General features: G+C 39.4%; 1 protein-coding gene across 2 annotated transcripts; it reads right to left on the bottom strand.

Annotated features, from left to right (window-relative positions):
- Nucleotides 1-720: 720 nt before the first annotated feature.
- Nucleotides 721-13882, bottom strand: LOC107567782 (integrator complex subunit 6-like). Of its 2 annotated transcripts, XR_001606677.1 has the most exons (19): nt 13443-13882; nt 13278-13355; nt 12709-12858; nt 11374-11463; nt 10868-11051; nt 9734-9859; nt 9061-9209; nt 8551-8703; nt 8290-8422; nt 4539-4633; nt 4322-4432; nt 4028-4243; nt 3602-3728; nt 3268-3410; nt 3008-3179; nt 2522-2860; nt 2041-2134; nt 1354-1508; nt 721-968 (listed from the first exon to the last, which is right to left on the bottom strand). XR_001606677.1 is itself a non-coding variant. In XM_016253534.1 (18 exons), exons 1-18 carry the CDS (start codon nt 13551-13553, stop codon nt 1415-1417), a joined length of 2565 nt encoding a protein of 854 aa, XP_016109020.1. In that variant the 5' UTR covers nt 13554-13882; the 3' UTR covers nt 1353-1414. The 2 variants fall into 2 exon arrangements, 1 of the variants encoding a protein (XP_016109020.1); XM_016253534.1 differs by lacking the exon at nt 721-968 and having other exon boundaries at nt 1353-1508.
- Between the last annotated feature and the right edge of the window lie 1193 nt (nt 13883-15075).

Below are 15075 nucleotides of genomic sequence, written 5' to 3'. Positions count from 1 at the left end.
ACAATGAACACGGTAAGATTTGCAATCTTTTTTAATGTCATTGTGCCACTGAGAAATTAATGACAGAAAAATGTCACTTATTTACATGACTATTCACAGTGTAAAATACTTTATTCAAATACATACAAAAAAAGGCTTTCCACCAAAACGTTCTTAAATAATATTTTCAATGTCACCATGTACATATATACAGTATAATAAAATACTTTTTAAAGAAGCCTTTCTCCTTTATCGGTAACATATGGCAAAGATTTGGTCCCTACATTAGGGTGCAGGGTTAAGAGGGTGAGATACACAAAAGACAGACCAAAAAAAAAAAAATGAGCTAAGGATTAATGGATATTTGGCAGTAATGTAGGAATACATTAGCAGCAACTTCCCATGTCAATGAATAAGTGGCTCTAAACTCCATCCTGAATGATTAAGTACCAACTTTACATAGTTTGGGTGTTTCATTATTATATCCTTCCGGTTGTTGCTTCTGTAAATCAAACGGGGTTACTCTGTGCAGAACGGTCGTTTGCAATTTTTAGTCAAGAGAGCAAAAGTTCACAGAAGTTTGTCATGGTTCTGTGGTCTGAAAACCACATGGCATGCTACAGAAGGTCTTTTGCTAAAGGCAAAACAGTTGCTTGAAGCCATGTTTAATAATGCTGGGTGGTTTAAAAATAAAAGTGGCAAATTTGTTTTTATAGATTAAAAAAAAACTACACTTTTGTGAAACGAGAAAGAGCTTTTTAAGAATATTGGGAAAACAAAATTCCAGAAAGATGTTCCACTGCTGCCAAATCTTCTGCAACATCATTCCTGAGATGAGTTATATAACAAAGAACAATTGACTTTTGGAGTGTGCAAGTCTACATATAATTACAAAACCTCCAAGTCACTCAAACCTCCAACTTTAAAGAATTGCTTGGTAACTCACCTTTTTATTGGTGTAGAATATTGCTGATTTAGTTGCTTTATTAAGAGAGAACCAACCTAAACAAATGTGATTTCCAGAAAATCATCCGTCTTGTCTGATGAGACATTATCATATAAAGGGGAATTCTGAAGAGCAGCTGACTTTTGTTTGAGTGGCGTTTGTGGTGCGGGGGGGGGGGGGGGGGGGGGGGATACAAAAACGCAAACGAGGAAGCCAATGCCAACCAATTCTCTTTGGCACATTTAAATTTGGAAAAAATGCCTTAAAACAAAAAATAAAAGAAAGAGCAGTGCGTGCGCATGACCATTTGTTATAAGAGCAACTTTTCCCATTTCTCCCAATCCTGAGGTTTAGCGACAACCCATCAAGTCCTCATTGATAACATCAGCTTCAATACTGATAAAGACTGGAGACACACAAGTCCAAAATAACATTACATAAATAGTGCAGATATGTGCGCGAGTCCTTCAAGTAGGACAGATGGAGTGCTCAGAAACCGTCCAGATGATTCATGCTGTTGGCTCTTAAGTGAATCTCCTCCAAGAAGTTCTCCAGCTGCTCAATTAAGACCCTTTTCTTAAACCTACACACACACACACACACACACACACACACGTAATTTGATAAGTAATTAGAGAGCTTTGTCCATGAAAACAACATGGGGTTATTTATATTAATGAAAGCAGTATTTTGGGTTTGCACATCAAGACATACTTCAGGTCTGAATGCTTCTTATACATGTATAGCTGAACACATAACTGAAAGTATAGTCCATTTGATAGCACAGATAATAGATAGTGTGTGATGTTTCACACACTTTAAGCGATTTTCTTTTCCAAATGTAATCGGATTAGTCCAACGAATCAAATCGTTTGCGGTTTGTAATGTTTACCGAACCTAAAAGCCTTGTACCAAACGGTTCAATATGAATACGTGTGTATTGTTACACCCCAAACAAATAAATAAATATTTAAACTCATTTAGACTAGAGTTGTGAATGCTTTAAAAAAAAAAATAAAAAAAAAAAAAAGTATACTTGGGGCTTTAACCTTTCAAATATCAGTATGTAGAGTTAGCATCTACTTGAAAAATCAGCATTTGAATCTGGAGTATACCTGGCAGCCTCTTTGATTATGCTCTGCAGAAAGATCAGACGCGTTTCCAAACTGCCCTGGATTTGCTTGAGGAGGTAGAAGATTTTCTCATAACCTGCATTAAGACAAAAGAGAAAAGAAAAAAAAAAAAAAAAAAAAAAAAGGCCATTGGGTGAGAAGAAAGGTTTGATGTATGGTGTTATGAGCAATGACAAAAAACAACTGTAAAACCACAAGAACAAATTAATTTCCAAAACCCTGTAATATTTATTACAATGTAAAAATAAAAATGACAAATAAAAACCAGCTGTAACAATGTTACAGATTTGCACATGTAGCAAAAGCAAGCATGGCCAGTTTATTTCACAAGGCCCAAGACAAAGCGTTTGTGGTTGGTCACCCCTCCTTCACTTATTGGACACCACCCAGGAAAGAGCATCAGGAGAGGAAATGAGAGACAAGTAGCAGACATCTGCACATGTATATGTGCGCTGTGACTCACGTCTGCCAGGCTTCCTGATCTCCTTGGTGATGAGTACTCGGAGTTCAGAGTTCAGTTCCTGGCTCTCTTGGTTTCTGATCTTCTTCAGTTGGCAGGGGGAAGGGTAGCGGTGTGGGGCCTCCTCTTCACCCTCGCTGCCCAGAGAAAACTCACTATCGCTGGACTGGCCGTTCTCCTGCACTCTGTTTTCCTGTTTCTCGACCTCATCCAGCTGAAGGAGGTTCCTCTGCTGGATCAGTTCAGACTCGAGTGCAGGACTCGGCTCCTTGTCCGAGTTGCGGTATGACTCGAGATGGTTGTTGATGTGATTGCCCAATTCGGTCTCATCATTATCTGGATCTGTGTTGAATCAGATATGAAACATGCATAAAACTGAAGATTCAAAGTTTCGCTCACAGAATAAGGGTGAGTAAATGAAAGGATTTTAATTTCTGAATGACCTGCTACTAAAGGGTTATATTCTGCCTTTGTGTGCTGGTTACTTACTTCTAGGTGGTGTTTTGGGAGGTGTATATGCTCGTCCCAGCCGAAGCAGAGGAGACATACAGCGTCTGCGTTTGGGGGCCCCGCCCCCAGCAGGACTGCTTGATTCTCCAGGACGTTTGCCTTTGCCTTGAGTGCCAGTAACAAATTCATCTGCCTCATCTACCATCATTGCCTGACACAGAGAGACAAAGTTATTTGCCTGAAAGTCAAATCTTTATTATGGTTTCTTTTTTTTTTTTAATTCAGAGATCTAAAGGTACCTTCTTGTCCAATTTGAAGGGGTTACCAAAGGTGTGCAAACGTTTAGGCTGATCGGGGTCTGCTTCTCTCAGAGGGGATGGGCAATGCTTCAAGAAATCTTGATAGTTGCCCATCTGAGCTATAGGAATACTGTGCAGCTGATCTAGAAAAATATTTATTATAAAAACATAAATAACATTCAAAACGTACCATGTAACAGCATAACCATATCAGATAAAACGGCTCACAATTCATTTGGAAACCAGAAGCTAAATTTAATTGAGCAAATAACCCAGATACTCTGTAAACTGCTTTAGGAAAATCAATAACCATTCATGGCTGTCCGAGCGTTACCTTGATCTTGACCTTTCAGAATACAGATGCTGGCGTGCAGAAGGTTCCGCCTCATGCGGCTCAGCTGGTCTAGCAGATGAGATCTTGGGATATCATAGGGGTTCCGCAGTCCTTGCGGTTTAAATGCCTGTGCAAAAAGAGAAGGAAACAGGAGATAAGTGATAAGTGATCTGGATTTAGTGAGAACTGAACATGGATGATTTGCTCAACTGTGTCCTGTTGGAATAGTTGGTTAGGCACAAAAACTTGACTCTAAACTGCAAATGTGCCATATGTAAAGCACTTGTATTAAATTCCAGCCCTCAAAATAAACAACATTAAATATTAATCTCACATCTTTGTGTACATCTTTGTGGTTTTGACCGCATGAAAACAGTACAAAACATTCACAAGGTGTACTGTATATACAGTTGTATATATCCGTACTTTATTCAGAGCAGCTAGTTGAAAGCCAGCAAACTCCTTGGTGTTTGCCTCCATTGGCAGAGCTGGCCCATCTCCCATGATACTGTTCAACAGCTGCGTGAAATCCTTCCTGTGTGCCAGAGAGAGGGCGGCGCTTCTGCAGCGAAGTTTAATCCCACCTTCAAGTGCTGCCTTTTTTCCTACTGATGCACAAACTCTGTCTGCCTCGATCTTTGCCTGTAATGTACACAGTATAAACTTCATGAAGCACGTTTAAGAATAAAGACTATAAAAACAAACTATGTTAGAACATACTTGCTGACTGAGCTTTTTGAGATAAGACACAACACTATAGCTCAGACCGCACTCCATGTTGTCAGCCAACAGGTTTGGAGCTCCCATCATTCTTAGTGCTTTCCGCAGGGCCTGCGTGAATCAGGATTAAGCAAAACACAAAATAACTTGAATGCATTCCAAAAGATACAATCACAATGTTGTAGTGTCAAAATTAATTACTGATTCCATTACTTACAGTGATATAGTAGGGTGGGACTGTTTTAAGATAGTTCTCAAAAGATTGTCGCCACTTTGCTGGAGGCTTGAACTTATGCACAGTAATCAAGTCATCTATAAATGATAAACAGTGTTATATATGACAGTTAGATCCATTAACATTCAAAGAAAACTGGTGGCTAGTTTTATTCTAGTTTGGTGGAATAAAATATCAAACAAACTAATTGCAAAGATTTTAAAGGTCACGTATTATACAGCTTTCTGGAGTTTTATTTTAGGTTTTGATGTCCTTAAGAATATATATTTGCAGGATAAGTACCAAAAACTATCTAAATATATTTTTACAGCTCCTATCTCAGGAGCTCTGCTTAGAACAGGTCGATTTTGGCCTGTCTAATTAATATGCATGAGCCTCTCTTCTGATTGGCCTGTTGTATTCTGAGTGACGCACGGCCAGGCCAACCACAGGTAACTAGGGTCATGTATGCTGTAGCCTGCAGGGGCAAATAGAAAAGTAGAAACACCTGTAATGGCCACTGCTGAGGGAAATGTTTTCCGGCCTTACATGTTTGAGCCGGAATGTCAGATTTGTTGAATGCCAATATTCGCATATATTTCCCAATATTCTTGTAGAATGCCAGAATGCCGTTTGAGCAGGTCAGACCCCCAATCGGCTACGACAGGTGACAACCAACCACCTCATCAAATGCGCTTACAACAGGATGTTTCAGAACGGTAATTACCAATTTTTTTTTTAAAAACCGAATGCAGTAATCTATGTAACTATTGCTTTGCTACTGATACAACACATCAGCATCAAGTTAGCAACACGTTAGCATTGCATAACCATTTACAAACTATATTTTCAGATTATGCTATCTCCATAATGTAACAAAATATGTGAGAAGTTTACTAACGGTTTGCGGACATTACATAATGCCCGTTATATTACAGTACATAAAATTTCACTTACCACATAAACAGAGTAAGGAGAGGTGACTGAGAACGATGGTGAATTGCAGATCCTGAGCACCACTGACAAACATCTACTCTTGTAAAATGTGTGGTAAGTACTGCAACTCCATAATATAAACGAAGTACGTGCGATCGCGAATCTCGAAAGTGAAAGTGAAACAAAAATTGTGCATTCAAAAGCAGTTTCAATGCCAGGCATAATAGCGGCTCCCTGCCTGATGCCCGCAATTTAAACCGTATAATTACCCAATGATATAACTGCAAGAGAAAATATTGAAATATATATTTTCCTCTCATCTAGTATTGATTAACTTTAGGGGTTCCGTAGTACAAGTCATTTTCTTTCCGAACACGGTATTGGGATGCGGCCGGATTGCGGGTGGTATGAGGGAGAGGGGGGGGATGGGAGGATCATGATGCCGGCTCAACATCGTGAAGTCTATCAGCCATCGGTGACGGACGATGGCATCGTCTATCGGCCCAACCCTAGCTGGGTAGCCTGTGCAATGATGTAGTTTCCTAAAATCCATCGACTGAACAGCGTTTTCTCGACATGTTTGTTGTTGTTGCCGACTGTAGTTCTGACATCACCTTTTTAGGGAAGTCACAACGGCTCGTGAAAAGGCACAGCTACTTTATGCAGGCTGTGTGCATTTGTCTGTGGATTGACTGTTTTGAAACTTATATGGTAGTTACATAACCCTTAGACCTCGGTTATCATGAAAAAAGCCAGGAAATTTCAGTTTTGACAATATGGGACCTTTAAAGACAAGACAGAACTAGAGAAAAACCGACCAATTCTTTTTATGAATTATTCCTTTCATACCTCCATATGATAAATTAGATTTACTAATGAAGCTTACCAAGCAAAGGCAGCACCACAGGGTAGTTATAGGGCATGACAAACAGGTTGACACAGTTAAGAGCTGTGCTGGCCTTCACATAACCAAACGGCTGCCCGAGTTCTCCGTATTTAGCACTGTTACACACAAAAACCTGAGAACATATAAAACAGTAATTAACAACTTGCACTAGCAAGTTAGTGCAGTCTGAGAGAACATACAGCCTACATGTAACCTGACCAGTGTGTATAAATGTGCTTAAAAGATTGATACGAGCAGTACCTGCCAGCAGGTGTGTGGTGATTTCCTTGCCAGTATGTACTGAGTGAGCGGAGAAGGCTCTAGTTCGTACTTGTCAAAGGGCACTTTATCCACCACCATGGGCTCCGAATCAACACATGAAAACTTCACCTGCGGGTGAGCTGCACGTGGAGGCTGCAGAGGGACAGAGTCAAATGAGCAGACAGTACACTTGCATGGCTTAGAACAGGGGTGCCCAAACTCGGTCCTGGAGGGCCGGTGTCCTGCAGAGTTTAGCTCCAACCCCAATCAAACACACCTGAAGCAGCTAATCAAGGTCTTAACTAAGCATACTAGAAAATTCCAGGCAGGTGTGTTGAGGCAAGCTGGAGCTAAACTCTGCAGGACACCGGCCCTCCAGGACCGAGTTTGGGCACCCCTGGATTAGAAGTTTTCATTACACTAGAAAAACCAACAGAACATATACACATTACATTGGATATAAAACAGACTGAACAGATGGTAGAGCGTACTGAAAATTTTTTTAAATACCAAAGTAGGACAACCAACCACCTCATCAAATGCGCTTACAACAGGATGTTTCAGAACGGTAATTACCAATTTTTTTTTTAAAAACCGAATGCAGTAATCTATGTAACTATTGCTTTGCTACTGATACAACACATCAGCATCAAGTTAGCAACACGTTAGCATTGCATAACCATTTACAAACTATATTTTCAGATTATGCTATCTCCATAATGTAACAAAGAAGTTTAGAAGTTTACTAACGGTTTGCGGACATTACATAATGCCCGTTATATTACAGTACATAAAATTTCACTTACCAGAGTAAGGAAGTAAGGAGAGGTGACTGAGAACGATGGTGAATTGCAGATCCTGAGCACCACTGACAAACATCTACTCTTGTAAAATGTGTGGTAAGTACTGCAACTCCATAATATAAACGAAGTACGTGCGATCGCGAATCTCGAAAGTGAAAGTGAAACAAAAATTGTGCATTCAAAAGCAGTTTCAATGCCAGGCATAATAGCGGCTCCCTGCCTGATGCCCGCAATTTAAACCGTATAATTACCCAATGATATAACTGCAAGAGAAAATATTGAAATATATATTTTCCTCTCATCTAGTATTGATTAACTTTAGGGGTTCCGTAGTACAAGTCATTTTCTTTCCGAACACGGTATTGGGATGCGGCCGGATTGCGGGTGGTATGAGGGAGAGGGGGGGGATGGGAGGATCATGATGCCGGCTCAACATCGTGAAGTCTATCAGCCATCGGTGACGGACGATGGCATCGTCTATCGGCCCAACCCTAGCTGGGTAGCCTGTGCAATGATGTAGTTTCCTAAAATCCATCGACTGAACAGCGTTTTCTCGACATGTTTGTTGTTGTTGCCGACTGTAGTTCTGACATCACCTTTTTAGGGAAGTCACAACGGCTCGTGAAAAGGCACAGCTACTTTATGCAGGCTGTGTGCATTTGTCTGTGGATTGACTGTTTTGAAACTTATATGGTAGTTACATAACCCTTAGACCTCGGTTATCATGAAAAAAGCCAGGAAATTTCAGTTTTGACAATATGGGACCTTTAAAGACAAGACAGAACTAGAGAAAAACCGACCAATTCTTTTTATGAATTATTCCTTTCATACCTCCATATGATAAATTAGATTTACTAATGAAGCTTACCAAGCAAAGGCAGCACCACAGGGTAGTTATAGGGCATGACAAACAGGTTGACACAGTTAAGAGCTGTGCTGGCCTTCACATAACCAAACGGCTGCCCGAGTTCTCCGTATTTAGCACTGTTACACACAAAAACCTGAGAACATATAAAACAGTAATTAACAACTTGCACTAGCAAGTTAGTGCAGTCTGAGAGAACATACAGCCTACATGTAACCTGACCAGTGTGTATAAATGTGCTTAAAAGATTGATACGAGCAGTACCTGCCAGCAGGTGTGTGGTGATTTCCTTGCCAGTATGTACTGAGTGAGCGGAGAAGGCTCTAGTTCGTACTTGTCAAAGGGCACTTTATCCACCACCATGGGCTCCGAATCAACACATGAAAACTTCACCTGCGGGTGAGCTGCACGTGGAGGCTGCAGAGGGACAGAGTCAAATGAGCAGACAGTACACTTGCATGGCTTAGAACAGGGGTGCCCAAACTCGGTCCTGGAGGGCCGGTGTCCTGCAGAGTTTAGCTCCAACCCCAATCAAACACACCTGAAGCAGCTAATCAAGGTCTTAACTAAGCATACTAGAAAATTCCAGGCAGGTGTGTTGAGGCAAGCTGGAGCTAAACTCTGCAGGACACCGGCCCTCCAGGACCGAGTTTGGGCACCCCTGGATTAGAAGTTTTCATTACACTAGAAAAACCAACAGAACATATACACATTACATTGGATATAAAACAGACTGAACAGATGGTAGAGCGTACTGAAAATTTTTTTAAATACCAAAGTAGGAGAGTTCTGGTCAGGCCAAAATGACTCCGGGATAGGCCAATGACCAACAGGAACACCGGTTTTAGGGTTGGGTCTGACATAGATCATCTTATGACAGCTGTGCCATGATTGAGGTCCATACTTCATTTCTATTGGGCCATCTGGGTAAAACAAAAAAAGTAGCGTCATTATTAATGGCCTGGTTTAAACTTTTTGTAAAGCATACACTCCAAGCATACCATTCAAATGTTTGTTTGGGATCAATATGTTTTTTGTTTGTTTTTGAAAAGGAAGTAATACTTTTATTCATTATTAAATTGATCAAACATGACAAAGACTTTGAAATTGTTACAAAAAGCTGAAAATTCAGATTTGCAATCACAGGAATAAGTTGCATTTTAAAATATATTAAAATGGAAAACTTTTAAATTTTAATAATTTCTCAATTTTTTTTACTGTATTTTTACTGTGTAATATAAAGTCTTCTGTGGCTGAATAGTGTTCACGTTTGAATACTAAAATAGTAATCTGCACCATTGGATTTATGAAGTATCCATCTATATCCACCATATATCCATATTGGTCACAACCAAAATTTAAAAAAAAATAGCAGTTATTTTTATTAATATGCACTTTACTGAAATACTACTGAAAATATAACTACAAAAACCAGGACCTCCTTTACCTTCAGTAGGTGGAGGATCAGGTCCAGTCTTCTCAAAATTAATGACCACACCACTCTGGATTTTCTGCACCAGAGACTCCAGACACTGGTTCAGCATTCTCTGGGAAAATACGCTGTATGAACGGCCTAAACACACAGCAGAAAAAACACCATCAAAAGACACTTAGCAATTGTATCTGACATGTGAGCTTTAACATAAGTGCTTACATGTACATTTTATCCACAACTATTCATGTTTAAAGTAACTTAATACCGTCTGGTTTAAGATGAAACCATTTGCTGTGGCCTTTTTTTTCTGGCCAGTTCATTGGCAGGCCACAGCTATTCACATATGCATGCACACACACACACACTACACAGCAGCTGCTCTATTGTGTTTAGTATTTTATCAGAACGAGGACAGACGTTGTTCCTCTCTTTATAGTGAAGTTCAGCTCGTCTCTATTACACAGCTGTATTAGTCAGCACACACGAGTCCAGCAGAATCTGCCCTTAACCACAAACCAGCAATTCTCTTCAATTCACAATTCGAACACCATTTCACAGCACCTAAACACCACCCGACAGGTACGACCTGACATTTACTCAGCAGGGCATGTAGAGCTTTTTAAAGAGCAGTCTAAATTTACTCTGTAACCTCAAACCTATAAATATCCAATTCTAAATGTTATTTTAAACGCAAAAAAGACAAAAGAGAAACAAAAATCGTGTGATCTTACATGCTTGCTCATGAACAATTCTCTCTCAACTTCTGGCAAATTCTTGCAGAGGGGCTATATAGTAGGGATGTTAATTCTTCGTGTTAAGATTATTTTCCGAAACCTGGTTCTTTTGGACCGTTTGCTCACGTAATCATGCAGTGATGTCACATATATGCAACTCTATTATTAAAGCACCCAATACTTGTGTGAAATGCAGATTTTTTGCATGCATAAAACACAAATTGGTGAGTCAAGAACGGTTGTAGCCATTCACGATCTCATGACTACAGAGAGATTCGTTATTAGGGTTGAATCTGAACTGCTGCCATCAGACAACAGTTATATTTCCTGTTATACCTTTTATTTCTTATACTTTATGCAACTTATCAAAAAATAAAATGTTCACTTATAAGTAGTTAAAATGCATACACACCCCCAGTGACCTCACACATGGGCGTAATAGGGGATGGGTCAAGTGGAACTCCACCTATTGGTTCAGGGTCAGGAGAGGCGTGGCCTGGAATGCGGAGCACTAAAGAGAAGAGTCGCTGGTCCCATCGGAAGGGCTCTTTGGTCAGCTCACTGCCAGGCAACGGTGTTGTCAGGGGCAAATGTAACTGGAGCAGAGAAAGAGAATGAATTCATTCATATGTCAGCATATAAATGGAAAAATCCCTGGGGGAAAAAAATCTGTAGGATACATTGACTATTGCTAATTTTATCAGCTACTTTTACAGATCTGCAAGTCATTCTGTCAAAGAGAACAATGGATGTTAGATATGAAAAGGAAGGAGTGAACTATATCAAGAGGAAAAGTTTAAGGAGAAAGAACAAGCAGGAAATGGCAAGTACAAAACAAAATAGGAAACTCATGACTAGACAGGATGGCCATCACAGAGGAAATCCTTAAAGTCCGGCCCATACTGACAAATAACCCACCTCGTCTTGTACACCAGAACTGCTGGTCAGCTTGCTGCCATCAGTTATGGCCACAACGATAGCAGGCTCCAAGAAAAAAGGGTTCCTACCCTATAAAAGACAAGACAATATAACCATAAAAAAAACTGAGCACCAGCAGTGGAGCTCATTAGAGAAAAGCATAGCTTGAAACACACCCACTGTTTTTGATGTTAACTATAAGGTAGTTAAACTGCTTTTATTACACAAACCAAAAATATGGCACATATGCACTGATAAAATAATACATAATTATTAAAATGCTCTGCTCTTTCAATAATTATTAATCTTAATCATATCATCAGCACAGTGCCGTTTTATGGATGAATTTATTTCTGAAACAAATACGTGAACCAGAAACCAAGAGAGATCCATTACTAAGTATTCACAATAATATAAGGAGAGAGTTTGTATCTAAATTTACCACAGGCAGAGGAAAGATTTAATGACCCGTTTTTCTTGTGTCATGTCACTACATGCAGCTCCATTACATGCCAATAATAAACGTAGGAACAGTATATATAATCTAAATCATATAACCATGGCATATATCAGAGACTCCTTTTCTGTCTAAATCTAAAAAAATAAAAATAAAAAGTTCAAAATCTCTGAAAAATTCCTGATCATGCAGATTTCTATTGCAATGACTGGATTTCACCTGCGAAAGCCACAGTAAATGTAAATGGTAAAGGAATCAGGGCTGTGAAAAAATTTAATTACATGACAGGTGATATAATTAGATGTAATTAATTGGCATATATATATGCCATCAAGTGAAGACAGTAACGTGCTTAAAACGAATAAGAACATTTAGTATACTATCTGCATAATAACACCCTGGAAACCAGCCAGAACACCCTAGAATCATGCATGGACACGAACCACTCATATTTGATTGAAAAAAAGTGAAAATGTAATAAAATTAATCTTCCATGAGTGATCAAAATATACAAATAACTTTTATCATTACATCTATGTGAGGTAATGTTGAATCTGTTGAACTTTCACAGCTCAACATGCAGAAATACAAGAACTGTCCTTAAAAAACAACAACAAAGAACTAGAAATTTTTTCAAAAGAAAGCACGGAAAAAAAGCATTACCAGCGCCTACTACAAGACCTGCTTTTCAGTTCGTCATTACCCTTATTTGCATCCAAGATGCAGTTTAGTTGTTACTACTGCGTGTCACCAGGGGCTCTTGGGATTGTGTTGGCACAGTGTGAGCATATTGGGTGCTTATTTAACTGTGATGTGTTGGGGATGGGCTCATGGGGCTATGCCATAGACTTTATACCAGTCCCTGGTTTATAACATACCTGTCCATAGTTGTCTATCCCGGAAACTAATCTATTGAGATTGAGCAAATCAAAAGCGGTCCGTAAAGACTGGCCGATTGATGTCAATCCAACTGCTTGCAGGTTCCTCAGCTCAGTCATAAAAGTGGCGTGACTGTCCTTCCATCCAGCCTGAAATATCAAGGCACAGAAAATGATTAGTTATGCCTTTTAAGAGATCCTCACATCAAAATTCTTCAGACAGACAGCGTGATCTGAAATTTGATTTGGGGTATTAATGTAGAGGGCAGAAAAGTCCTCACTCTCTCTGGGTGGGAAAACTAAGTTAGGTTAGCCCCTCGTCTCTCTTTTCTCAAGCACACGCGCACGCGCGCGCGCACACACACACACACACACACACACACACACACACACACACACACATAGAGCTCTCTGCTGCCACACTGAACAAAATGTCGGCCATGTTTAAACACACAAATTTATGCTGGACAGAATGTTTTCACACTACAAATTTAGCCGTGGTGTTTTGAGCGCTGAGAGTGTCTGGAGTGAAATAAATCAGGTTTGGAAAGGAATAAAAGAGTTTGTACCTTAATTCCAGCCGGTGCTTCCTCGAAACTCACTAACATGTATCTGTCTCCCCTGCTGGCCGGATCTCTGCTCCTCAGCTGTGGAGAAAAGCGAACGGAAACGCAGTTTTTTTTGTAAGTTTTCAGTAAAGTGAGGGTGTGAAGCAGAGGTGTGTGTTCATTTACCTTCAGGAAAGTCTCAACTGCGCCCTTCGCTATGTCCAGATAGCTAGTGCCCAGATGGGAGCGCTGGTTCATGGAGGCGGACGTGTCTATCAGGAAAAGTAACACGGGCATTGTGGTGATAATCGCCCCTTCTACATGGACCGGATGTCAGTGCAAGCTGACAAATGCAGAGCAATCTTTTGTTCGCCTCCTGTCGCTGCTGTCAGCACGCTGCTAGCCGGCTAATGCTAACTGACTCGCGCATTCTTTCTGTCAGAGTGTAACTGTAGTTAGTGTTGAAAGAGCGATGCCTTGTAAACTTAAGCAAACCTCAGACCCTGGGGGGGAAAGGTTGTTGATTTACAAGGGAAACGAGTGTTGTTGCTGTAATTTGAAAGAAATGCCTAACTTTTATCATGGTAACTTTCTGTTTAGTTTACGTCCATGATTCTCCTCACACTGAGGTCTGCTCGCGGGCTGCGGTGGTTTTATTCTGCGTTCAGCGCTTGACTCCGCCCCCTGAGCGCTGCCGGAGCACTGTGCGTCAAAACGCCTCAACTGATTGGCACCTGAAAATGAGTGATTAGCATATTCTAAAAAAAAAAGAGGCTGAAAGGGACAATGCGCATTTGTAGACCTAATGATTTATATTATTATTATTGAAAAAAATGTATACATGCACTTACGTTCAAATCTACGTACAATGAACATTAAACACAATGCATACAAAACAACAAGGAGAAAACGACTGCATAAATTTTTTTTAAAAAGTGCCAAATATAAAAATCAGAATAAGTATACAATCTTTAGCCGTGCAGCCTTACTTAAGCCAACAAAACCATAAAGTTGTTTTTATTAGTACATTTGCGTTTATGAATGTGAAACTTGGTCAGAAATAAAAGTGAATTAAATAAAATCACTTTTCATTCTCTGTATAATATTCTGTATTTTTAGTACAACGCCAAATAATCGCAAAGTGGTTTTATGATAGTTATTACAGAAAGTACAATTTATATTTATGCTTTTTTAATTTCTGTAATTAATGATTTGTTGTAAATAAAGATAAATCTGTGTATAAGATTAAATGAGTTTTTGTTTCTTTTTAAAACCTTATTTCTAATAAACCTCTGGTAATAACCACACATTTCCCAGCAAATCACTTGTCCATTCAACAAAGAGTTCCAGTAAAATCTCTCTCTGAAAAATTCATATTTTTAAATTATTGTTTTATTATTATTTCTAAGAGGAAAACAAAATCTTTCTTTCTCAGATAGGTCATACATTACTATTTGTTGGCATAAAAGACTCTTTTTCTGCAGAACGCAAACGATCAAAAAAATGATCCAAAGTTTTTTGTGTTTTTTTTTTTGAAGCTCAGATCAATATCAATAAATCCCTATGTACTTTTATATTAAGAGTAAGAAGCAGTTTAATTAAGTTTTTGATGTTGCAAAATCTATATGTAAAACACCACAAGTAGGCCTATGTACACACATACACACACACACACACACACAAATAAGCTAATTAAATTAGGTGCTGGTACTGTGCAGGTGCTGTGTGTGTATGCAATTTCAAATCCCATATATTTCACAGGGTTTATAACCAGTCAATGAAAGCAGCAAATGCATCAAGAAAAGACTCGTTTCTTTGC

Source organism: Sinocyclocheilus grahami, unplaced genomic scaffold (assembly GCF_001515645.1).
Source record: "Sinocyclocheilus grahami isolate Dianchi unplaced genomic scaffold, SAMN03320097.WGS_v1.1 scaffold1187.1, whole genome shotgun sequence".
Classification (NCBI taxonomy): domain Eukaryota; kingdom Metazoa; phylum Chordata; class Actinopteri; order Cypriniformes; family Cyprinidae; genus Sinocyclocheilus; species Sinocyclocheilus grahami.
The sequence above is the reverse complement of the archived record's forward strand: the minus strand, read 5'-3'. Positions and strand labels throughout refer to the sequence as shown.